Below are 26,041 nucleotides of genomic sequence, written 5' to 3' on the forward strand. Positions count from 1 at the left end.
CGGGTTTTAGTTGCCTCTCACAGGATAGTTCCCTGATCAGGGATGGAACCCAGGCTCCCTGCATTGGGAGCGCAAGAGTGAGTCAGCCATTCGACCACCAGGGAAGTACCCACAGTTCTCAAAGAGAAAGAAAAAAAAAATTCAGAAACACAAAGCCACTTTTCCATTGGTCCTTGCCCACCACGCCCCGCCAGGGCTAGGGACTCTGGTTTTGCTCCTTTAAAAGACTCCATCACGTGCCAGAGAGCCGGGGAAGCCAAGAAGACCGGGAAGCACCGCCTGGCGGGAGGCGGCGGCGCGCGTTGCTGGGCTGGTGTCCTGGCAACCCCGGAACGCGCCTCCGCGGGTGAAGCAGGTGGCCGCGGCGTCCCTCTTGCCCTTGGCTGTCGGATCCGCGGCCTGCAGTTCGGCAGTTCGGCTGCCGGTTGGGGTTGGTGCGTTGATGTCGGCCGTATCATCCTTGGAGGCCTCGGAGCGTTAGAGCCAGGCCTCCTCTGGGGGAAGGGGTGGACCACCCAGCGGAGGGAGGGAAGGAGCATCTCGGTGGGCGGGCGAGGGCCCAGGGAGCTCGGCGGGCATCCGAACCTGGAAACGCCCGATCAGAGAAAGCGAGGGAAGCTTTGATCAAGAGGCCAGCCCTGCCCTGTAGACTTTCGGTGGCCCCTGAAGTTTTGTTTCCTTTGATTGATGCTTTTTTTTTTTTTTTTTAAACAAAGGTCTTTTCTTTGTCTCCGGCTCGCTTTTTAATATTTAAATCAACATCTGCACAGCTGAGTCCATGGACGCTGGAAGCTGTCCTCGGGGCTCTCGTCTCCGCCTCCTCTACAGCAGAGACCTGAATAAGGTTCAAGAGAAAGGAGACTCTGACATCACCACTGGAGAGAAGAGATACAGTTGAGTTTAAAAAATCAGGAGGGCTGACTGGGATTTGGTTGCCCCAGCCAAGTACACTGAGCCAGAAGGCATCTTTTGACGTTTAAAAGAAGGCTAGTTTGGGACCCTGTAATAGGGACTATTTGTACTGATACTGTCTGTATTAACCCAAGGTCTGCTAAGGCAGAGAGCAGCATCCAAGCAGGCGTTCTCATAAATAACCTCCCTGGATCTCCTAATATATCTCACGGAGAAGTATATTACAAAGAATGAAGGAGGACATAGGTTTGACCTGCCCAGTGCCTCAGTCAATAAATGATAAAGCTGGGATTTGACATGAGTCTTCCGGTCTCCAAACCCAGGCCCCCACTTCTTTTTTCTCTTTGCTCATATATCAGATTTGTGGCACTGTTCATTGGATGGGACAGCTCAGGTAGAAATTAGGAACACTTTGATGAAAGGTTTAGCTTAAACAGTGGATGGGAGCTCTGTGATTGATTTTTATGGCTGAAGAGAATGTTTAGGGGTATATTTGTCTTTAGAGAACAGTGCTTGTGGAGTAGAACAACCAGAGTCTCTCAGAAAACCCCCAAGTGAGTACATGTAAGTGGGTAGCCTTCAAAAAGAGATTGTAGTACATTCCATCTCTGCCCGTTAGAGCTGGGTCTTTGGTCTTCTGTATTCCGGGTCTGTGATCTCTCCATTTACAAGTGCAGGGAGAGGGTGGCAGTATGATTTACTACCTGCCTACAACTGGGGCTCCCCTGGTGGCTTTGACAGTAAAGAATTTACCCTCAATGACTGGGATTCAATCCCTAGGTCGGGAAGATCTCCTGGAGAGGAGCATGACAACACACACCAGTATTCTTGCCTGGAGAATCCCATGGACAGAGGAGCTTGGCGTGCTACAATCCATGGGGTCGCAAAGAGTCAGACACCACTGAGTGACTCAGACTTTCACCTTTTCTTACAAGCAGGGGCCAGTGGAGCAATAGAAATTAGAGCCACTAATTGCCCAATGTGGCTAGTTCAGCAAGGAGAAAAAGGTTCTGGGATTCTAGCTTTAAGCTCCAGAATGTTCCACAGTTTTCAGATTGACCAGGCCTAAAGAAGGATGCTGCTATTTTAAGGGTGGGTAAAAGGGTTTCAGGTTTCTAGGTTAGGGCTCCTGGAAGAACAGTAGCCCCTGAGATTGCCACACCACATGGCTTCCTTTTCTGCTGGAGAGTGGTATCCACTCAGGAGACCACATCTGAGCTCAGCTTCACATGGAGTCCACAGGTTTCAGTAAGGAAAGGAGCATGGATCCATGAACCAGCATAGGTCAAGTGCACAACTCTGGATGTGTATGCATTTTTCCAGCAGAGAGAACCCAGGACTTTCTTTATTTCTTGGGGGGAGTCTGTGATTCAAAAAAGGGTTAAAAACCACTGTCCTAGATCTTTCATTTGTTTGTTGAGCAGATAAACAGGGACTGGAAACCAAGTGTTTGGTTAAAGAGTATCCACAAGAAGCTAACTTGGCTTGCTGTGTTATTTTCTCCCCGCCAGACAGTGCTATTGTGTAACTCAGCTGGGATGACAAGCGTGTGAAAGTGCCTTGGTTATGTAAGGTGTTATTCCTGCCTAACGGAAATGGAAATAATTATTGTGAATTTCACAGATGGTACCAAAGAAACAGACTTTCTTCTGAAACAGACTTTTTTCCCCCTCGATTCCTTTCTAGTCATCAGAACTTTCTCTTAGGTTGGACCATCTTTTTTTTTTTTTTTTTGTCTTGAAGTGTTTGACTTAGGATTTTCAAGTTCATGACTCACTGGGTATCTTTTGCATTTGGTAACAAGGAGCATGATAAATGGTGACCCTTTCAAGAAGAATGTTCCTTAACTTACCGTGTCTCGCCTCAGGCTACAGTGCTAGATAGAGAGGTGGGGCAGGCATTGTGAGCTGGGCACAACAGGTCACTGACTTGCTGAAAGTAACTTGATGTTACTCTACACAGCGGAGGCATCAATATCAGGATGGGAGGGTTCGGACTTGAGGGTTCGGTCTTGCATTTCCAGCGCTCTTCTCCCCCCTGGTGGCTTAGATGGTAAAGCGTCTGCCTGCAATCAGGGAGACCCGATTCCTGGGTCAGGAAGATCCCCTGGAGAAGGCAATGGCAATCCACTCCAGCACTCTTGCCTGGAAAATCCCATAGACGGAGGAGCCTGATAGGCTACAGTCCATGGGATCGCAAAGAGTCGGACACGACTGAGTGACTTCACTTCACTTCTCCCACCTGAGGAGATGTGGAGAGGCAGCCTGGGGTCAGGCTTAAGTGTCTCCAGATGATGTTTGAAGCTGAGTTTCTTCTAGGAATTTCCGGAAGTCAGCCAGGTTTGGAGAAAGTGCCAGTTGAGCAGGCAGACCCCTCTTCCAGCCCTTGCTGGTCCGTCTGCAGAGTCTGCTGTTAGGGCAGCTGCACGCCGCTTTCTAGAATGTTGCCATCACAAAACTTCTTAAGTAAACAGGGAAATAGGCTAAATTTGTAGATGTGATTTCACTGGCTCGCTGCTTAGGGTTGCATAATATATTTACATTTTACCTCTCAAAAAAAAGAAACCCCAAAACTTGTGAGGGGGCCCTCTCTAATACCATCCTTAGCAAACAACCCTTGCTTTGGTGAATTCGCCAGTCCCCCTAGTGGCCGAATACAATATAGAATGTGAATTATTTAGAAAAGGCAGTCTCTGTTAAAACCTATGGGCAAGTATTCTCATAAGTAAATGCTATGATAAGTAACTCAGAACTGACAAGAGTCTCAACCCAGAAGACATCTCTGCTCTTAATCTTATTTTTTCCTTTACATATGTGGGTCCTTTCTGCATCTTTATATATACATTTCATACCTTTTTCGTATATTACTGAAAGTAGAACCTTGGAATGAAAGAGCAATTCTCATAAGTTTTGGAGGACATCAACGGCCAAATTACTCTTCAGTAAGATGGAAGTTTTTTCAGCAACAGTGTACAAGAATGTCATTCCTCCAAGCTGTGCCAGCCTTAGGTATTTGTAAACGGATAGAAATAATAATATCTTATTTTAAGTTCAGCTCTTTTACTAATATAAGGATGAATTTTTTTCCCCAAACATATATTGTCTATATATGCGTGTTTAGTGAATTACCTAATTATGTCTTTTGCTCATTTTTTTTTTCTTTGGGTATAAGATTTTCATCTTATAAATTTTTAAAAACTCATGTTTTATCATGATTATTAGCTCTTTTTTTATCCTGTATGTTATGAATCTATTTATAGTTTGCTATGAAAGTTTCAAATGTGTATGTTTTCAAATCTACGCATCTTTTCTTTTGCTTGTATTTTATACCTTTCTTAGAAATAACTTCCCCACTCTAACATTATTTAAACATTTACTTGTTATTTTTTCAGATACATCTTTAAATTTTTGCATTCAAATTTGTAATTCACTTGAAATTTATTTGGGGATAAGGGAGGTTTAATTTTATTTTCATTCCAAATGGTTAATTAGCTGTTCCAGAAATTTTTTTTGAATGATCCATTCTTTCTTCACTGAGATAAAATGCCACTATTATCACAGAAAATTTTATTCTAGCTACATTTGCTGTTTTGTTCTGTTGATTTATCTGTCCAGGTTTGTTTCAGTTCCATCATGATTATTGTAACATTAAATTACATTTTTTTTTTTTTTTGGCTGCACTGTGTAGTATGTGGGGATCTTGGTTCCCCAGCCAAGGATCAAACCCATGCCCCTTGCAATGGAAGCTCAGAGTCTTAACTACTGGACTGCCAGGGAAGACTCTAAACTACATTTTAAGAGTTATACTCCATTGCTCTGTAACCTTGTACAAGTTATTTGATATTTCTGGTACTCAATTTCTTTATGGATAAGATTATTTCTGTTTTATTTGTAATTGTGGTTTCTTTTTCATTTCTTATACTGTTTACTTATATTAAAATTTTTTCTTGAACTTTAGCTACATTTTAAATTTTTTCCATGAACCGCTAATTCTGATAATCATCTTTATTTCATTCGTTTCTGCTTTTATTTTATGATTTCTTTCCTTATCATTTTGAGGCATTTGTCTTTTTCCCCTTGTATCTTGAATTGAAAGTTTAGGTCATTCGTTTTAGAATCTTTGTTTTCTGACACTATAGCCTGTCACTTGTAAGATGGACATTTTTCACAGTTTGTGTCTCTGAAGTTGGATGGGTCTTACCAGTGCCATGGGCCCAGTAGCCCCTGTGAAGTAGTTGATATAAACTTTGCTGGATGAGCACTGAATAATGCAGAGGTGTGTCTGTGGTTTGGAAGAAAATTCCAGAGGCACTTAAGAAATGCTCCATCACCTATATTCTTGTTGCATTGCGAAAAATTTTGGTGGAAAATATGGACATCAGGGATTGAGGTGAAAAGTGATTCAATAATCAGACTTTTGAATGTGCATAAGGTTTAAGAATGCCTTGTGCTCAGTCGCTCAGTCTTGTCCGACTCCTTTCCTCTGTCCATGGATTTTTCCAGGTAAGGATATGGAGTGGGTTGCCACTTCCTACTCCAGGGGATCTTCCTGACCTAGGGATCAAACCCAAGTCTCTTGCATATCCTGCATTGACAGGCAATTCTTTACCACTAGCACCACCTGGAAAGCCCCACAAGTGCCTTTAGCCATTTAATTTTGCTTTTATTTTCCTTCTTTAAATATGCGCAGGATTAAAATCTATATCTAAGTAAGTCTAAAAGGATTCTTCAATAAATATAAAAGTCCAAAATGATAAAGCATGTGTCATAATTTAATTGGCAGCCTCTGTTCTTTGTGGTCCATAAAATAATGTTTTTACAACTGACGGTGTCTTGCATTCAGTAAAATACAGTGTATGCATTTAAGGCTCTAGGTTCTAATTACTGCTTTAGTTGAATCCACAAGTTTTGATATATTGTATTTACGTCATTGATCATTAAGTACCTCATGAGTCACATTATGCTTTCTTCTATTATGTGAAATGTTTGGAGATGTGGTTTGAGTTTCCAAGCTTATAGGTGTTTTTTGGCTGTCTTTTGCGTGTGGTCAGAGAGTGTGGTCTGTATTATGTTCTTGATACCACACTTAGGCGCCATATCTGGGGCTGCTGGAGACCTGTGCTCTTTCTTCACAGCTCTGCCCTTCACTGGGTTCCACTCCATCCCAATTACTCACTCCTCAAGCAACCAGTTGGCCCTCGTGCATGGAGGGCTGCCCTAGGCTGCATGCCATGCTGTGCTTAGTTGCTCACTCACGTCCGACTCCTTGCGACCCAGTGGACTGCAGCCCGCCAGGCTCCTCTGTTCGCTGGGATTCTCCAGGCAAGAATACTGGAATGGGCTGCCATGCCCTCCTCCAAGGCATGGCTCAGGGCCTTGTGCCAAACACAGCTCTTCCCACACTTGGCTGGCTCTGAGAATCACCCGAGGTGCTTCTTAAACATACAGACTTCTGGGTTGCCGCCTCGCCCCTGCCATAAGTTGGCTTGGAACCCTGGAATCTGCATGTTGAACAAGTGTCCCAAGGTGATTCTCATCACTGGACACATGTGGAGAATCAGGAAGAGGGGCAGGATAGAATGAGTGCATTGATGGACCTGGGCTTGAAGAGGAGGAATTTCACTGCCAAACATGAGCCTTAGAACTACTGAGGGAGTGAGGCTTCTTCAAAATGTGGATTCCCAGGCTTCACTGACCAAGATTCCAGTTTGATGGGTCTGTAATGAGATTTGGGAATCTGTATTTTTGAATTATTTCTTATTTTTTAATGTTTTATGTTGTTTTTTCTTCCACCACCCCCATTTAACTTTTTTAAAAAATTTTAAATTGGAGTGTAGTTGATGAACAATGTTGTATTAGTTTCAGATGTACAGCAAAGTGATTCAGTTGTACACAGACATGTATTAACTCTTTTTAAAATTCTTTTCCCATTTCGGTTATTACAGAGTATTGAGCAGAGTTCCCTGTACTTTACAGTAGGTCCTTGTTGGTTATCTGTTTTAGCACCCCCCTTTTCCCATTTATTCTGGTAAGCTGTATTTTTTTCTTTAAAAAAAAAACTTTAAATTTTATATTGCAGTATAGCCAATTAATAATGTGATAGTTCCAGGTGGACAGCAAAGGGACTAAGCCATGCAAATATATGTATCTATTCTAAACCCACCTCCCATCCCAGGCTGCCACATATCATTGAGCAGTGTTCCCTGTGCTATACAGTAGGTCCTTGTTGGTTATCCATTTTAAATATAGCAGTGTGTGCATCCCATACTCCCTAATGATCCCGTCCCCCATTTTGCCCCGCTGCTGCTGCTGCTGCGTCTCTTCAGTAGTGTCTGACTCTGTAAGACCTCATAGACAGCAGCCCACCAGGCTCCCCCGGTCCTGGGATTCTCCAGGCAGGAACACTAGAGTGGGTTGCCATTTCCTTCTCCAATGCATAAAAGTGAAAAGTGAAAGTGAAGTCGCTCAGTCATGTCTGACTCTTAGTGACCCCATGGACTGCAGCCTACCAGGCTCCTCCATCCATGGGATTTTCCAGCTAGCAACCATAAATTTGTTCTCTAAGTATGTAAGTCTGTTTCTGTTTTGTAAATAAGTTCATTTGTATCATTCTTTTTTTAGATTCCACATTTTTGTAAGGGATGTCTGACTTCACTCATATGACAATTCCAGGCCCATCCATGTTGCTGCAAATGATGTTATTTCATTTTTTCTAATGGCTTGAGTAATACTCCATTGTATATATGTATCACATCTTTATCCTGGGAATCTGTATTTTTAACAGGCCTCTCAGGTAACGCTGATGCAATAGTTCTTATCCTGAGAAACCCCAGGATGAGGGTATTGTGAGAGGACAGATTTTATAGAATTTAAACTTTAAACTTTGTAGAGTCACAGGCAAAGTCCTCCTAAGAGTAAAGTGCTTGGTAATAGAGTTGGGTCTTGACAAGTGTGGGAAGGATATGATTCACTTGCTAGATGAATTTGAGAGGGAGTTGACAGGAAATGAATAAAACCTGGCTAAGGCAGTCCCACTGATGGATGGTGGGAATTTGCAGAGGTGCCCAGTAGATACCGCACACATGTGAATCATGAAATGGTAGGTGGAACAGCAGTCATTCTAAAAATGAACTCCAGTGTCAGAGAAGTCTGACTCTTATTTCGGAGAATTTTCTTATAGCTTTTTAAAAAAGAAATTATTTACCATCTGGGGAACAAGATCAAGTGGGAGGTAGTTTCATGAATGTAATCCAGTGGTGATATCTATGTGTTACAGGTACCAAGCGCAATGATCTTGTGGAATCTAAGGGATGCTTTGCCAACGTAACATCACCTGGTAGAAGGGTCAGCCCCTCGTCTGCTGAAACAGGTCTACGTGTCAGTGGGCCTCTCAGCCCTGGCAGAGGCTTTGTGCACCTAGAGTAAGTAAGGGTCCAGGGAAGAGCCATAGACATTGGGGTCAGTTCTAACCCGGGGACCAACAGTCTGACAGGGAGTGTGACATGTTTACAAGAGCATGGGTTCTGGAGCCAGACTGAGTTCAGATCTCATTCTGTCACTTGGTATCTGTGTGAATTTGGGCAAATTACTTCACCTCCCTGGGCCTCAGCTTTCTTATCTGCAAAATGGGGAGAGGTGGTGGTAATACTTCAGGAGATTGTTGTGAGGATGAAATGCGGTAATTCATATAAAGTGATTAGAAGACTCCTTGGCATGAAACACAGGCTGTGCAAGGGCTCGCTATTATGAAGGTGAAATTAAACTATGTATTTTTGGGAGTGCAAATATACACACACAGGTGGCAAATCTTTTACAAAATATTTGTTTATGTCATTTTTGCTTTTGGCTGCATTGTGTCTTAGTTGTGGCACATGGATGTTCCTTGTGGCGTGTGTGCTTAGTTGCCCCAGGGCATGTGGGATCTTAGTTTCCTGACCAGGAATCAAACCTGTGTTCCCTGCATTGGAAGGCAGGTTCTTAATCCCTGGACCGCCAAGGAAGTCCTGGTGGTACACTCTTAAAGAACAGCAAAGAAATGGTTACCATAACAGTCAGAGTCAGGATTGTGGTTACCTCTCTGGGAAAGGGACACAGATGGTTTCCAGGGAGTGAGAGGAAAGGGCTGGCCGTGCATTATTTTTCTTGGATGTCGGCTTTAGAAGTATTTGTAAAACTGCACTGTTTTATATGCTTTGCTCTGTTTGATTTCTTATGATAAAAAGTCTTAAAAAGCTTTTTCCAACAGTTTCTGTTGTAATGAAAGTAATTTAGTGGTTTCCATGGTGGCTCAGTGGTGAAGAATCCTCCTATCAACGCAAGGGACATGAGTTCAATCCCTGGTCCAGGAAGATCCTCCATACCAGGAGCGACTAAACCCTTACATTACAACTACTGAGTCCACGTGCTCTAGAGCCTGGGAACTGCAAGTACTGAGCCCTTAAGCCTGTGCTGTGCAACAAGAGAAGTCACCTCAATGAAGAAGCCACAGCTAGAGAAAAGGCTGTGTAGCAGTGAATACCCAGCACAGCCATAAATACATAATTAAATTAAAAAATAAAGTTATTTAAGTTCATTATAGGAATTTTGAAAATATAAAAAACAGTATAAAAAACAACCACCATGGTAATCTCATCTCTTAGAGAATTGGTGTTAATTTTTTTATATGCATGAAAGAAAAATCTATTTCTTATGCATGGAAATATACAATTATTTTTCACAATTAAGATCATATTATACTACTTTTTTGCAAAACTTGCTTTTTCTAACTTTACCCACTCTTTCACAGTCACCTGTTTATCTGTCCGTGTCGTCTTCCCCTTGACCCTAAGCTCCTGAGAGGAGGGACTCTTTGGATCCCCAGTATCTAGACCAATACTTTCCATAAAATGTACTCAGATATGTGTTTGTTGAGTGAAAGTAGGTGGATAGTCCTCAAGTTCTTTTGGAACATTTCCTTTATCTTGGCAATGTTTTCTATGCAGTTAATTCAGCAAACACAAATATATAAAAGTATTTAGGAGAGACATATATCACCCAGTGTCAAAGTTATACATTTGGAACTAGGAGGGTGGACTCTGAGTTGTTGGCTTTTTTGCTTTATCTGCACACTATGGAAGTTCAAAGACATTAGTATGGGTATGTTTACTTAAAACTGAAGTTGGGCTATGCAAGACTGTGAGTTATGGACCCAGGGTTCTTTATGATTTTTAGGCATCATAGTCTAGAGTTAGCCTGCAGATCCAGCTCGGCCCCTCTCTAGGGTGTGGGTTGTTAGTTTCTTTGAGGGGTCATTTCCTTTGCAAATGGAAATGATTCTACTGGCCCCACCTATAATAACAGGATTTTTTGTTAGGAGCAAACAAAATGATCAACATGAAGTTGGTTTGAAATGATTCCAATATCAAGGTGGCATAATATTTTGAAAAAAGATCCTATGACTTGATAACAGATAACTCTACCTGAAAGTATTGTCCAAGGCCATCTATCAAATGCTAGGCCACTAAGACCAGAAGTGATGGCTTTTTCTGTTGATGCCCACAACAGCTCATTACAGGAATTTTTAACTGCCAGGAAGTTCTGTACTAAACATAGTGCTCTGTTATTATAGCCATTTCAGTCAAGTCTTATTTTTGATTATTTCTTTCTCTTTTCTTTATGCTGATTGATTTTTTATTTCCATTTAATGATTGTATTGGACATGCATTTTTTTGGTAGCAGTTTTAGCTGAAGCATAATTCGTATACCATGTAATTCAGTTTAATAATGCAACCATTATCACAATCAATTTTAGGACATTTTTATTGCCTCCTTAAAGAAACCTGTTGCCCTCATGTCCCTTATCCCTCCAGCCCTGGATAACCATTAATTTTATCTCTATGGATTTACCTGTTCTGGATATTTCATATAAATGGAATCACCAATATATGGTCTTTGGTGTCTGGCTTCTTTTATTCAGCCTAACGTTTAGGTGTATGCCAGGAGTGGAATTGCTGGGTTATATGATAATTCTATATTTAACTTTTGGACACCAAACTGCCTTTAGGCATACATATTTTGAATATATTTCAGTTCCCTCAAATTATGAATCAATAAATTATATGCTCATGGGCTTTTATTGAAGAGTAGTCCTAGTTTTCATATGTGAGGGCAATTCTAGTGTAAGAGATGTAAGATCAGGTTGTAACTTCCAATTTAAGCACATCAACATTTTCATTCTTCTGCTTCCTTTCCAGCCCTGCTGCGGAGTTGGATCTGAAATCCTCCTCCTCACATTCTGATCACTCCTCTGAAACTTCACTGCCTGGAGTCCAAGAGGATAAATATCCCCAGGAATTCAGCCTGCTCAAGCTGCAGACAAGTGAGTAGGTTATAGGTCCTCTCCATGTGCCTCCATGCCCAGGGTCTTTGCAGAAGGCTGCCATACTGTTGGGTGCCATTTGCTGAAGACCCACTAGGTGCCTGGCATTCAACATACTTCATCTCTAATTCTCACAGCTCTGTGGGGCAGCTACTGTTATATGTTTTGCAAAATTAAAATGCCTTATAAACATAAAAGTACTATAATAAAATATTAAAATAATAAAGAAGCATGTAGAATATGAAAACCCCTTCCCCAATATTTTCCAATCATCCCCTTATTCTGCTCCATAGCTGTGAATTTGATATCTGTTCTTCGAGAATTTTGAAATGTAAATGTATATGTATTTGAAATGTATATGTATAAATATATATATATTTATGGATTGTAATATACCACCATATTTTCACTGATAGAAAACAGTACAAAATTATTTTCAAAGTATTGTTTTCACTCAAAGTACAAATAGATCATGGATTCTTTCTGTGTCAATACATATAGACCTATGTGGCTAATACAGACCTCCCCGTTTTACACAGAAGGAAACTGAGGCTGGAGAGATTCAGTCACCCACAGAAGCACACATAGTTAGGAAGTGAAGGGATGGGGTTAGAACTCAAACACGCCTTCCTCCATAGCCTCTGGTCCTTCACGGCCACCAAGGAGAAAAGAGTTTCTTAAGCAACCCTGGAGCTGTCAGATCTTTCACCGTTCAAAATCACTTGAGCAGTTTTATAGGAAAAGGGTCGGACGAAGAAACAGACTAAGGTCTCAGAGCAGCCCTTCTCCTCGGTCCTAATCACGCTGCATCTCTCTGTGTTTCTGTAGCCTGGCATGTGCCAGTGTTGGCTGCCAACACCATATGCCATCTGGTTAAGATGCCATGGGTGTTCCAGCCCTTCCCCTGACGGGCTTTCTATTCCTACACATTTATTAGAGTGAAGATTGGCTCCCAGATGCTTGTAAAACTGTCTCTGAGCTTCCTCACCCATACATCACTTCCAACCATAAAACTGGCCTTATTTTTGAAAGGGAGAGTAAAAAAGGAAAAAGAGAAGAACCCTCTTAGATAGCTTTCTTTCTACTTCCCTTCTTTTGTGCCTAGTCCCATAGCGGTTAACACTGCCCTTGATGTAGAATTACGGAACTACACGCATGGATACAGGTCGTATAGCCAGATAGTGCTGGGGGTGGGGGTGGGGCTTCACACCATTTTGTTATCCAGCTACACTGTGAGGCCGGAGCAGTGCTGATCGAAGCATTTCTGATGTCTTGCAGAAGATGGGCAGCGTCCTGAGTGGACATTTTATCCAAGGTTTAGCAGCAACATCCACACCTACCATGTTGGAAAGCAGTGTTTCTTTAACGGGGTCTTCCTCGGCAATAGGAGGTCTCTATCAGAGAGGATAGTGGACAAGAGCCTTGGGAGAAAGAAATGTGGTAACGTTTTCCTCCTGAATCTTCATTGTGCAATGCCCCAGAATACTCGTGAGTTGTCATTCCAGCGGCCTAGCCTTGTGTGGCTGGGGCAGACCTAGGGGGTCACTGTGTCATTCAGGTGCAGCCAGGAAAATAGGAAAGACAAGGGGATGGTTGGCAGGCTGCGCTTTTTGGCAAAGAACTCACACCATATGCTGATCCACATTTTTGTTTCTCTCTGAGTTTCATAAAATGGTAATGTGATATTTGAGTCATCAGATAAGTTCTCTCGGATACTTATTAATAGAAATCTCCATTGAAGTCCGAGGAAAATAATTCATGTTTCAATTAGATGCTGCTTGTCATACGCATTTAAATCGTACTTTCGATTCTTTACAAGGAAAACATCCTGTAACCCTTAGCTTCAGTGTGTGTTGTTGTTTTGTAGCTGATTTAAAGAAAGGTAGATGTGATGAAGTGTGTATATATATCTCCTCAGCTTGTGACTTGGTGAGTTCTCTGTTCCAACTTAGCCATCATAAGTTTATTGAAAGACCCTAAAGAGTTTCTGAATAGCAAGGGACCGTTTATGGCACACGCTTCTATAGAAATACCTGTATAGGAGTCAGCAAGTGCTTCAGGGAAGAGTAAGATTGCTGTAATAGGAATACAGGGCTTCCCTGGTAGCTCAGCTGGTAAAGAATCTGTGTGCAATACAGGAGACCCCAGTTCAATTCCTGGGAAGATCCACTGGAGAAGGGCTAGGCTACCCACTCCAGTATTCTTGGCCTTCCCTGGTGGCTCAGCTGGTAAAGAACCTGCCTGCAGTCTGGGAGACCTGGGTTTGATCCCTGGGTTGGGAAGAGCCCCTGGAGAAGGGAAAGGCTACCCACTCCAGTATACAAAGAGAAATAAATAGAAACTTCTAGTTTTATTTATTTATTTATTTATTTATTTTTGAGTTTTAAAATAGACTTTTAAACTCACAGCAGAGACAAGTAGTTTTGAAAACCAAGGCTTTTCCTTGGGTAGTTGTTATTTAGTTGCTAAGTCATGTCAAACTCTTGTCCGACCCTATGGGCTGTAGCTCTCCAGGCTCCTCTGTTCATGGGATTTTTTAGGCACAAATACTGGAGTGGGTTGCCATTTCCTCCTCCAGGGGATCTTCCTGACCCAGAGATCGAACCCATGTCTCCTGCATTGACAGGTGGATTCTTTACCACTGAGCCACCAGGGCAGCCCTTGCATGGATAGAGAATACACCACAAGCCAGACTAGAGGAGGTGAGAAAGTAGTCATTGATACGGGGACTCTGAGGAGTCCTGTGTCCTACCCAACTCCTGAGATCAAAATCTAGTGGCTGAGGGGACATGAGTCTAGCTGGGGCTTCTGCCTCACAGGGTGGCTGGGGGAAGACCTTGAGCTTCCAGATGAAGTGGCATCTCACCTGACAGTGCGCAGAGAGCGATGATAACTCTGGGCAATGTTTGGGGAGAAAGCCTCCCGAGGGTCTCATCCACCCAGGAGATGTGGACGAATAGCAGTGTTTCTGTGCCTTGTAAAGACTGTGGAGCTTAGGACAGAGAGAAAGAGAGTGATAGCGAGCAAGCGAGCAAGCCAGGGGAGCTGGTTGTACGGCTGGAATGCTGACAGGTCACCATAGAGTATACTGTTGATCACCAAGCCGGGGGTCATATGGGAATAAATGTGTGTTTCACCTGATGCATGGCAGACAGGGATGGCTTCAGAGGATCAGACTGCTGCTGCTGCTGCTGCTGCTGCTGCTGCGTCGCTTCAGTCGTGTCCAACTCTGTGCGACCCCATAGACGGCAGCCCACCAGGCTCCCCCGTCCCTGGGATTCTCCAGACAAGAACACTGGAGTGGGTTGCCATTTCCTTCTCCAATGCATGAAAGTGAAAAGTGAAAGTGAAGTTGCTCAGTCGTGTCCCATGGACTGCAGCCTACCAGGCTCCTCCGTCCATGGGATTTTCCAGGCAAGAGTACTGGAGTGGGGTGTCATTGCCTTCTCCGGAGAATCAGACTAGATGGCCCATTTTAGTAGACAACAGAAATAGATACCAGCTCTCAGAGAGCAGCAGGTACCCATGTGGTTTGTAGATGGTGACCCAGGACCCAAAGCCTTCTCATAGATCCTGATGTCATGTAAGCCTGCTGTGCACACTCTGACTTCTCACTCCTGAGAGGCAGCCCTAGGGAGGAGAGCCAAGTATTTATTTAATTGGTTTAAATCTGGAACAGCTGAGAAAAACCAAGAAGGGACTAAGTTTAGCTGTCTATTACTTAGGCATGCTTTTGTCTACAAGTAAGAGAAAAATCAAATTATCAGAGACTTAAATTGTAAGATATTTATTAGGTAATTAATAAACGTGAAGCTTTGGTATCTAGTGACCTATATGGTCTGGTTGCCCAGTGATCTCATCAAAGACACAGGCTCATTTTGGGTTTTTTGATGTGTTACCATTCTTCGTAATGTTGGATTTTTGTGTCTAGATGCTGGTCCCCTTATGGTTATAAGATAACTGTTGTAGTTCTAAGCATCATATTTGTATTCAAGACATAAAAAAGGAAAATCTCCTGTTGCCTTCCGCTTTTAGAAGGAAGGAAAGTTTTCCCATATGGTCCTTGGGAGACTTCCTTGTCTCACTGGCCAGAATGGGGACAACTTCAAGTATATATTAAAAGTAAATGAGGAGGACTTCCTTGGTGGCTTAGTGGTAAAGAATCCGCCTACTAATGCAGAAGACATGGATTCCATCCCTGGCCTGGGAAGATCCCACATGCTGTGGAGCAACTAAGCAACTAAGCCCGTGTGCCACAGCTGTTGAGCTGTAGAGCCCAGGAGCTGAAACAACAGAAGCCCAAGCACGGCAACTAGAGAAAAGCCTGCGCAGCAACCAAGACCCAGCACAGCCAAAAAGCAAAGAAAACGAGGGAGTTTCCTCCTGTTCCCAAAGCGGGAGCCCGGGTTCAATCCCTGGTCAGGAAGCTAGATCACACATGCTGCAAAAACGAGTGAAGATTCCCAAGTGCCATGGCCAAGACCTGGCCCAGCCAAATAAATACAAAGATTAAAAAAAACTTAAAAAGAAAAATTTAAAAAGAGTCCTTTGTCTGTTGGGTGTGAGCAAAGAAGGAGGTTGTGTCCCCAGCTGCATGGCCCTGCTTCTAGTCCCGAGGCAGTCTTGCAGGCCAGGATTACTTTCTTGGGAGAGGCATCTGGCATTGGAGGTGCATGTTAAATGGCCATCCTGTGCCAGCCTGACTCCATGCGAACTCAAGTGGTTTGTTTCTTGTTCCTGGGGCATTGGAAGGGGCTGGGTCGGGTGTCAGAGCCTGGGCTGAATAAGCAGTGTTTACTCAGCATCAGTAGACTTTTTCCTGACTCCTCTTTACCATGAAGGCCACCTCCCACTGCTGCGCGGTCTCTTTCTTTTTTTCTTTTTTAATTAATTTATTTTTGGCTGTGCTGGGTCTTTATTGCTGCATGAGCTTATCCCTAGTTTCAGTGAGAAGGGGCTACTGTCTAGTTGCAGTGCACAGGCTTCTCATTCTGGTGGCTTCCCTTATGGAGTGTGGGCTCTAGGGCTTAAACAGTTGTAGTGCGTGGGCTCAGTAGTTGCAGCCCCCGGCTCTAGAGCACAGACTCAATAGTTGTGGCACACGGGCTTAGTTGCTCCACAGCATGTGGAATCTTCCTGGACCACAGATCGAACCCATGTCCCCGCATTGGTAGGCAGATTTTATCCACTGCGCCACCAGGGAAACCCCCTGTCCCAGTCTTAGAGACAGAAGGAGGAGCCAGGATCCTTATTAGCTGAGATCCAATCAGAGGGGCAGAGCCCCAATTCAAATGGCCTCTAATCCCTGAGGAATTCAGGGATTCAAAGTGCACTAATGCCTAGGAAAGAAAAGATTGAAGTCAGAGTTTATGCTCCTCATTGCAGATAACTTTTGATTCACCATTCATTTTAAACCAAACCATCCCATCCAAACCTAAGTTATTGTTCTTTCTCAGGGTAAAGTAATCATAACACGTTTAAAAAATATCTCAAACATAGGCTCACACTTGAAAAAAGTTTTTTAATTTGTTTCTTAAATTTATTTTTTACTTTTATTTCAAGCTCACACTTTTCATCTCCTCAAGGTGAAACAATCATAAACAGAACATTTAAGAAACCTATATGTACCTAATGATAAAACACTAAATTATCCTATTTCCACTGTCATGTCAATACTTAGAACAAATCTGGGGACCATCTTCAGCTCTTTTTATGATTTCATTTTTAAACACCATTCACAGTTCTTGACCCCAGGAATGGCATCCCAAAGTTAACTCCAGGAGATAATCCATATATGTATCCAGAACAGAGTAAAGGCTTTCATAAAGCAGGATCAACTCTCCCGCCAGTGAATTTTTCATTGTAAGTATATGTTAATAGTAGCATTATTTAGTGAACTTTAAAGGAATCATATTTCTCTCTGTTACATATAAATTATATTTTTCAAGGGGCAAATCTCAACGGGACATGGTGAAGATTTCTAAAAAATCCACGTCTATTTCCTTAGTGTATGTATATTGCGTGTGTGTAACTGAGATCATACACAGGATCTTGACTACAAAAAGGTGGTTGCTAATTTTGTTCCTATTATTACTACTACAAATATGAAGGCTTAAATTTTCATTCTGAATCACATTGTTGGTTAGGAGGGTTGACTTACACTCGAAACTAAGCATTGACGAGAAAGGGAGGGTCACTAAATCAAAAGAAAAATAGTTGGTGTGGTACATTAAAAATATTTTAGAAAATTAATCGCTTTCCAAAGAAAACAAAACCACTAATTTGAAAACATACATGCGCCCTAATGTTTATAGCAGCATTATTTACAATAGCCAAGATATGGAAACAACCTCAGCAGATGAATAGATAAACAAGATGTGTGTGTGTATGTGTGTGTGTGTGTGTATATATATCTTAAATATATATATCGTATATCACTTATGTATCCACTTTAAACATATTGTAAATCAACTATATACCTCAATAAAAATTAATCATGTTTGTTTTAATGACGTTTACAAAAAGCGATAAAAAAAAATACTAAGAACTATGGCCCTTAATGGTTTTGAAGCCCATACATGGCGATTAAAACAAGAAAATAAGACATTGTATTGAACACAATGAAGTATTGATATCTTTGCCATAGAAGCCATACCAATCTGATGGTTGTCTTTTCTGATTTTCAGAGTGCCTTATGAAAAGAAATTTGATACATTTATTCCACTTGAGCCTCTTCCACAAATCCCCAAGTGAGTTATCTCAACATATTTCATATTATCTTACCTTTATGAAACAATCAATTATTTCTTTTCTCCTATGGAGGAGCTCATAGACACCTGAGGCATAGGGACCTTTTGAATCCCGGCAGCTGGGTAAGGTGGTTTGCATGGAGGGTTTCTGGTTTCGAAGGTCAAGTGTCTATGGAGTCTAGCCGCAGGGCTGCTTACATCTTCAACAGATATGATTGACAGACCGCCAGATGCCACGTGTTATTGTAGGCATGCACCATGAGGGGTTTTATGTGGAGAAACAGTCAGGGTCCTTGCTTTCCAAAACACAAGAGTTTGTTGGGAAAGAAAGACATATACTTAAATAAGTGCAGCCAGGGAGGATGGTTAGAGTTTGAAGAGGCAGAGAGTAAACTAGTATTTCTGTATTTCAGGAAAGTATCAGTCCTCTGATCTTTTATTTTCTTTTTAAAGAATATTCATTTTTATTTATTTGGCTGTGCTGAATCTTTTAATTACAGCATGCGGGATCTTTAGTTACTACATGCTAACTCTTAGTTCCAGCTTGTGAAATCTAGTTCCCTGACCAGGGATTGAACCTGGGTGCCCCTGCATTGGGAATGTGAAGTCCCAGCTGCTGGACTACCAGGAAAGTTCTCATTCTTCTGATCTAATAGTTTAGCTCTGCTCCATTCTGAACCAAAATATTTTGATATGTAAGTTATCTTTATTTTTTTAAAAGAATTCTGTCATTCCCACTGATAGTTCCTTTTTGACTAAAGAATTCCTTAATAGGGAGATTTTCTAGATAGGGGAGCTTTTTGGCTCTTATTTTGTAATTCATTCTTGCTTGTATTACCTTGTGATCAGAAAGTATTTTTATTATTTTTATTTTATGGAACTTATCAAAGTTTTCTTGTGAGCTAATATACATTCAGTTTTGGGACTCTTTCCATATGCATTTGAAAGCACATTCTAGGGACTTTCCTGGTGGTCCACTGGTTAAGAATCCACCTTGCAGTGTAGGAAATGTATGTTTGATGTCTGGTTGGGGAGCTAAGATCCCATGTAATGTGGAGCAGCTAAGCCCAAGAGCTGCAACTAAGACTCAATTCAGCCAAATATATATATAAGAAAGTGCATTCTATTTTATCAGGATGCATATTAGATACATGCCCAAAAGATTTATCTTATTGTTTATTGTTTAGTCCCTATTTTTTCTCACCCAGTTTTGTCCACTTGACTGCTCATTTGGCCCACTTGTACTAAGAGTTGGTGTGTTAAAGTGTCCAAATATTAGTGTGTTTCTGTCTTTATTACTAGTAGCTTTTAGCGTTGCAAAAATATCTTTCTTTTTTCTCATTTAATGCATTTTGTCCTGTGTTATACCTAGCCAGATATTAAGATTACAACTCTTACTTTGTTTTGTTTGCATTTGACTAATATGCTTTTGCCCATGCTTAGACTTTCAAATTACTGTGTTTTACATCTTTCTCTCAGAAACAGAACTGGATTTTTCTCTGTGAGTCAATTTGAAAAGTAGTTTCTCTAAGAGGTGATTTAGGGTCACTTGCATTTATTGATTTGACAGATTTGATTTAAATTCTGTCAGAATAGTTTGTTACATGTGTTATGTATATTATATTTACCCTGAGTCTTTCACCATTTTATTTCAACAAAAGTTGAAAAATTATTTCTTTGGATGTTTAGGAATGCTGGTGTTTTTTATTCTATTGGTTCTTTATGCTGATATCTTCCTATATTGCTTTTTGCCCTTATTTTTTTAGCTGGGCTTCTAGTGGGTTGGCCGAAAAGTTTGTTTGGATTTTTACACAAGATGTTGTGAAAAACCTGAACAAACTTTTTGGCCAACCCAATATTATTGTGTTGTCAGCTTTAAATGATATCCCATCTATTCCTACACGTGGTAATCCTCTGTCTTCTTACAGGCACTTCCTTACCTTCAGTTTATCAGGGTATTTTCTCAATCCTAATGCATTTCTCCCCCTAAATATGAAAATTCTAGTGGCCAAAAGATGAAAGTATTCTTCATCTTCCTGCTCCGACTCATCCCAGGAGCCAGACTTCCCAAGACCTCTTGGATCACACACAGCACAGCCCAACATATGCCCTTTCAAATCTCAACAGACCTGGGAGGATGCCAGGTGTCTGTATTAGCTGAGGTCCCAGCAGAAAGCAGAAGGCATACTTTGCTGGGATTCTGAAGACAGTTTAATGAAAGGACTGTTTACCAATGAGTGAGCAGGTTGAGGGAACTCACATGGGAGGGTGAAGCACCCAGGGACTCCCACCAGTGGGAAGCTCTTAATAATGTCTAGGTCTGAACAGCAGGAGAAGAGCTCATGGTTCACAGGGTAGTGAGAGAATGGAGAAGGGCTGTTGTAAACGAGCTGTGGCCGTGGAGAATACAGCCACTCCAGAACTGGGGTACCTCAGGAGACAGGGGGGGAGTCAAGGAGCTCAATAAGACACATCTCAGTCTCTGTCTTTGCACCTTCTGATCTCCTGTGGGTGCTTCCCACTAGCCAAGCCCAACTCAAAGGTGGGGGCAGGGAGGAGTCAAGGTGATGCAGGGTACAGGGCTCAGATTCCTGGGCAGAGAGGGACACAAAAGAGACATGGGTTTGGGGCAGGGACAATGACGACAACTAATATGATGGGTTTTTAAAAAATATTTATTTATTTGGCTGCATCGGGTCTTAGTTGTGGCATGCAAGATCTTTTATTGCGGAGCTCAAGCTTCTCTCTAGTTATGGCACGCGGCTTCCAGAGCATGCAGGCTCAGTAGTTGCGGCTCACTAGCTTAGTTGCAAGGCATATGGGATCTTAGTTCTCTGACCTGGATTAGCCCGCATCCCATGTATTGGAAGACAGATTCTTAACTGCTGGACCACCAGGGAAGTCCCAATACGGTGCTTTATGTCGACACCTGGTCTCCAGAATTGGAGGCCTTCTTACTTTTGGAGAATGGAGTACCTTGTCTCCTGAAGGTGTTTGCAAATTTTGCATCAGGCGGACTGAAATGGTGTTGTTCTCTTCCCACAGCTTGCCTTTCTGGGTGAAGGAAAAGGCCAACATGCTGAAGAGCGAGATAAGAGAAGTCGAAGAGCTTGACGATTGGCAGCCAGCAGTCTCCTTGCTACACAGTTTTCTACCTGCTGGTGGGTCCAAGGACTTTCAAAGAATAGCATAACAACTGGAGGCAAGCCCGGAAGAGCAGGCTTTTGAGAGGCTTCACAATGGAGAGGAGAGAGGCAGAGCCTCTCCCAGAGTGGATGGTATCCTTTGCCCTGAGGTGGCCCCTGGGCGGATGTCACGGCTGTGGGTCGCTGTCAAGTGTATGTTCGAGAACTGTTAGTCTTGCGATGGAGCACAGCCTTTAACTCTGTGCCTCTATCCACAGGTTCTTTGGACTTTCCAAGACAGTCCTGAACAGGTCCAGGAAGCAGGCCCTGACTGGCCCCTAGAGAGCCTTTTCCTGTTGAGTGCTCCTGTTAGTGCAACTGTTCTAAATCAGATGTTTGACTTGGACGCAAAATCACTGTGTTTTGCCTTTTTAAACATTGTTATTATTTTTTGGCCATGCCATGCCATTCGTGGGATCTTAGTTCTTCGACCAAGGACTGAACTCCAGCCCTCAGCAGTGAAAGCTCAGAGTTCTAACCACTGCACCACCAGGGAATTCCCTTCACTTGTATTTTGAAAACTTTACTGATAGAAAAGTTTTCAGAATCGTGCAACAAACATCTACATATTCTTCACTTAGAATCTACAGTAGTTAAGGTTTGTCCAAAGGTATACACATTCTTTTTCTCATATTATTCCTATTGTTATTTTGCTCAGTTATCTGAGGGTGAGTAACAGGCGTCATAACTCTTTACTCCTACATACCTATTATACTTCAGTATGGTCAATGGTAATTGACTTCTTCATGCTTCTCCTAAGGTCAAGGGTAATCTGGTGGTTCACAAGAACCAGCTCACTGTGCAGGGGTGACGTCTGGGAGTAGCCTCCGAGTGCAGGGCACCCAAGTCCTGGGCCAAGCCCCTGAGAAGAGCAGGGCTGCCGCCTCCATGGAGTCTTTGGACTCATCCCTTCTCTCTCTGGTCCCCTGCCTTGGCCCCTCTCCCATCTTTTTGTCCTGGGACCTTTCTCCCCATCTGGGCCTGAAATGCACTAAAGGAACCCCCTGGCCCCGCATCCCTTGTAGTTAGAAGTTCAGATGCTGATTTAGTGCGTCTACTGGCCAAGTTCGAGCGGACTCGAACTTGGGAAAGACTGGGAGCCCACTTGAGATGTCTCGTGTTCTCCCAACACCAGGGAATTCCACAGGGGTTATGGCCTGAGCCTCCCCGGGGGGTGGGGTGGCCACTACTGACTTGAGGCTCCCAAATCTGGACTTTGTAAGAAATCCATGAAAACTAAACATTTTGTGGTGCACATGGAGAGACCCAGCCTCATATCAAATGAGAAGCCCCAAATCCCAATGGCTTGTTTCTGAAGAAATGTTTCTGAGTCCAGCAAATACAGAGAGGGTGTGGGGGCAGCTTCTAGTGGTGACGGTGTGAGCCTGGGTATGACCATCTGGCTAGAAATATGTTCTATTGGCTGAGCGGAGCGTGGGCCGGAGGAAAAAGCTAAGGTTCTCTTGGAAAGAGAGGACAGACGGAAGGCATGGGGCATAATTATGCTAAAAACCGCTTGCTGTCTATTTGAAATTCAAATTGAACTGGGAACTCTGTATTTTTATTTGCTCTATCTGGAAACAAAGAGCAGAGGTGGCACATAGGAGAGGAACTGGAGGGCTGCCTAGGAGATGAAAATGGCAAGACTCTGGGATGACTTGGATACGAGTGGGAGGAAAGTATGACGGAAGGGAAAGTGGCAACAGGTAGATGGTGGTGCTGTTGCCAGGGCAACATGTGGTGTTCTGACCATAGAGTGTCTTCACTCACCTAGAGAGAGATGCTCTCTTGACGGACATGGTCCCATGGATGCATTACTTGGTGAGCAGTGTGCAAATTAGATTTTAGCCTCTATTTGTCCCTTATGCAGTGAACCACTAACACAACCATACATGCCAGCCCTGTGCTATCCCCTGAAATAAGGAATACTGGGAAAGTATAGGTTTTCTAGAGGGAGCTCAATTTTTTTTTTGGCTCCACCATGCAGCTTGTGGGATCTCAGCTCCTGGATTGAACCCAGGCCCTCGGCAGTGAAAGTGCGGAGTCCTAACCACTGGACCACCAGGGCTTTCACAGGAGCTCAGTTTTTGGAAGTTGAATTTGAGAAACCTGTGACACGCTCAAGTGGAACTGTTCAGGATGTAATTGGGCATATGAGTTTGGGATCTGGTATATGAATGTGGAAAAAAAAAAAGTCTCCTGTGAGAAAGGTAAATCTGAAGCCTATGCCTTGTGGATGCAGGGTTAGATGTAAATTATCTGATTGGAATATTGATCCCAAACTGGGAAATGAGCTCGAAAAGACTCTTGAACCTCTGGGGACTGAGAATGAGAGTATTCTCTTTGGGAATACTTCCCCACCCCAGGGCACCCCATAAATAACAATCATGAGTGTCTGAGAAAAAAATTACAAGCTACAACTGATACACCACAAGGGAGTATTGGTAGGTGAAACTCAAGCCAATTTAGATGATTAACCATGGTTAACATTATGGTATGGATTACTAGCATTTAGGGTGCATGGAATTCCATTTTGTAGTAAGTGGACACCCAGGGAGGAGCTTATAGGTGGCAATCTGGTAGATGGAGGGCAGGGCTGGAGGACCTGTCTTGAAATTATATTTGCAAAGCATCAGAGTATTTCTACTTAAATTCCATATCCTTATTTGGGGAGATGATGAAGATGATGAGGATGGCTACCCCTAGCCTCTTGCCATGCCTTGGTGTTGTCACAGGCTTTTGACCCTAATTTTAGCCCTTTCTTGCACAGTTTCTTGATGGTAAAAAAAGGATATTAGAATTTCACTGGGACATACATGCATTCAAGGGTGTGCTGGGGAACTTTTTAATAGGGCTTCACTGTCCTGGTGGGCAGGTTGTACAACACATGTCCCTAAGGGGGTGCAATTTGTGTCACAGACATGGGCGATCTAATTTTCTTATAGTAAGTGTCCTGTTCTCCAGACATCAGTAGTTTTTTTTTTTTCCAGTAGTTTGTTGACAGTTTCCCACCAGGTGTCAATTAAAGTGTCTGCAGGAAGGGGCACCTTTTTCTAGTTGGTAAAAAGCTGACATAGAGGGTAAAGGTGGTCCTGAGTAGAAAGGAGAAGGCTCTTGGGATGTTAGATCTGAAACGGCTTTTGAGAGAGGATAGGTTCAACTCTGGATATGCTAGGAATCTGGCTTATAAATAACAGAAACCCAACTATAACTGGCTAAAGCCAAAAGGGTTAGGGTTAGGGTTAGAACTCAAGAATAGGGATGTACCTCGGACTAAGGAACAGGTTGCATCCAGGAACAGTGGCCCAGCCAAGACCGACCTCTGTCTTTCTAGACTCTCCTCTCTGCTTCTCTCAGTGCACCTGGGATCCACTTTCCCCCCTTCTCAGTCTACATTGTACAAAACATGGTGTCAGACAACTCCAGGGTGTCATGTTAGAGGTTCATCGGCCAGCAGCGACCTGGCTCTTTTAGGTTCCAGTGTCGAAATTCCTTGGGGAGGAGATTTAACTGGCTCAGCTTTGATCAAACCAATCGGCCAATGTGTCTGTGTGAGAGAGAGACAAACTGTAACCACTGCAACTGAGTGGATATTGGGGCTGGGGTGGGCAGGAAGTAATGGTCACGAATCCTACAGAAGAGCCCTGCAAACAGAGGTCCAGAGACAGAAAATGGTTTGTCACCAGTCACACAGCCAGCTGACAGCAGAGACAGGAGTGGACTGACATCTTACACCACAAACAGCAAAGTCTGTGTGTTCTTCATAATCTGACACTGTGTCCTCTTAACAAAGTAGTGATTTTATTAATACAATTTCCCATTTCATGGCAAAAAATATACATATAATCAGAAAGTTCTGTAGCTTTTTCAGAAGAGGCAAAGGGAAAAATGAAGAAATATAAAGAGAAACTCGTTAAATACTTATGGTGTATCCCAGTCCCCTGAATATTTTCGTCCCTTCCAGGACTAGCTCCAAAGAGATGTTTTTGAATGGAGAAGGAAACCAAGTGAGTTGGAATCTCAGTTTGGCAATCCCTATCTCAGTGGGTTTTTGGCCTCAACTAATTTGCCCTTCAGGGCCCTTCAGATTTATGAGGTATAAATTGTTAACTTCACTTTCCAAATCAGGATACTGAGATTCAGTATGATTATTACTCAAGCTGATGAGGGAGCCAAGATTTCAACCCCGATCAAGTTTGCTTAATACTAGCACCTATCAACAGTAGCTCTCTGCTATTAATATTAAGCCATGTAGACTGAAGTGCAATAAATGGAAAACTCTGACATGACTGTTTCTGGGACAATCTCTGATCACTTGAGCTTGCGCTTCTCGTAGTAACAGTTGCCATTTTTGTGAGCACTTCTTAGGTATCAGATACTACGATGGATTTACGATCTCATTTAACCCTTGTTAGTTGCTCAGTCCGGAGAAGGCAATGGTACCCCACTCCAGTACTCTTGCCTGGAAAATCCCATGGATGGAGGAGCGTGGTGGGCTGCAGTCCATGGGGTCGCTAAGAGTCGTACACCACTGAGCGACTTCATTTTCACTTTTCACCTTCATGCACTGGAGAAGGAAATGGCAACTCACTCCAGTATTCTTGCCTGGAGAATCCCAGTGACGGGGGAGCCTGGCGGGCTGCCGTCTATGGGGTCGCACAGAGTCGGACACGACTGAAGCGACTTAGCAGTAGCAGCAGCAATTGCTCAGTCGTCTGCCACTCTGAGACCCCATGGACTATACCCCGCCAGGCTCCTCTGTCTACGGAATTCTCCAGGCAAGAATACTGGAGTGGGTGGCCATTTCCTTCTCCAGAGGATCTTTTCCATTCAGAGATC

General features: G+C 42.9%; 1 protein-coding gene across 5 annotated transcripts; it reads left to right on the forward strand.

The window, feature by feature from the left end:
* Positions 1-241: 241 nt before the first annotated feature.
* Positions 242-25,491, forward strand: SPATS1 (spermatogenesis associated serine rich 1). 5 transcript variants are annotated; one of them, XM_012100754.4, is made up of 9 exons: positions 242-434; positions 717-893; positions 8,188-8,332; positions 11,144-11,268; positions 12,547-12,708; positions 17,010-17,130; positions 17,955-18,017; positions 21,063-21,178; positions 21,421-25,491. In XM_012100754.4, exons 2-9 carry the CDS (start codon positions 779-781, stop codon positions 21,447-21,449), a joined length of 876 nt encoding a protein of 291 aa, XP_011956144.1. In that variant the 5' UTR covers positions 242-434; positions 717-778; the 3' UTR covers positions 21,450-25,491. The 5 variants fall into 5 exon arrangements, with proteins under 5 accessions (XP_011956144.1, XP_011956143.1, XP_042092805.1 ...); XM_012100753.4 differs by having other exon boundaries at positions 21,063-25,491; XM_042236871.2 differs by lacking the exon at positions 12,547-12,708.
* Positions 25,492-26,041: the final 550 nt, after the last annotated feature.

The sequence above is a fragment of the Ovis aries genome, chromosome 20 (genome assembly GCF_016772045.2).
Source record: "Ovis aries strain OAR_USU_Benz2616 breed Rambouillet chromosome 20, ARS-UI_Ramb_v3.0, whole genome shotgun sequence".
Lineage (NCBI taxonomy): Eukaryota > Metazoa > Chordata > Mammalia > Artiodactyla > Bovidae > Ovis > Ovis aries.

Bases quoted from the DNA above. Each gene is read 5' to 3' on its own strand.
- SPATS1 (XM_012100753.4), top strand. From the start codon at position 779: ATGGACGCTGGAAGCTGTCCTCGGGGCTCTCGTCTCCGCCTCCTCTAC. The intron at 17,131-17,954 runs GTAAGTATATGT...TCTGATTTTCAG, and splicing joins CCGCCAGTGAATTTTTCATT to AGTGCCTTATGAAAAGAAAT. The intron at 18,018-21,062 runs GTGAGTTATCTC...CTCTTCCCACAG, and splicing joins CCTCTTCCACAAATCCCCAA to CTTGCCTTTCTGGGTGAAGG.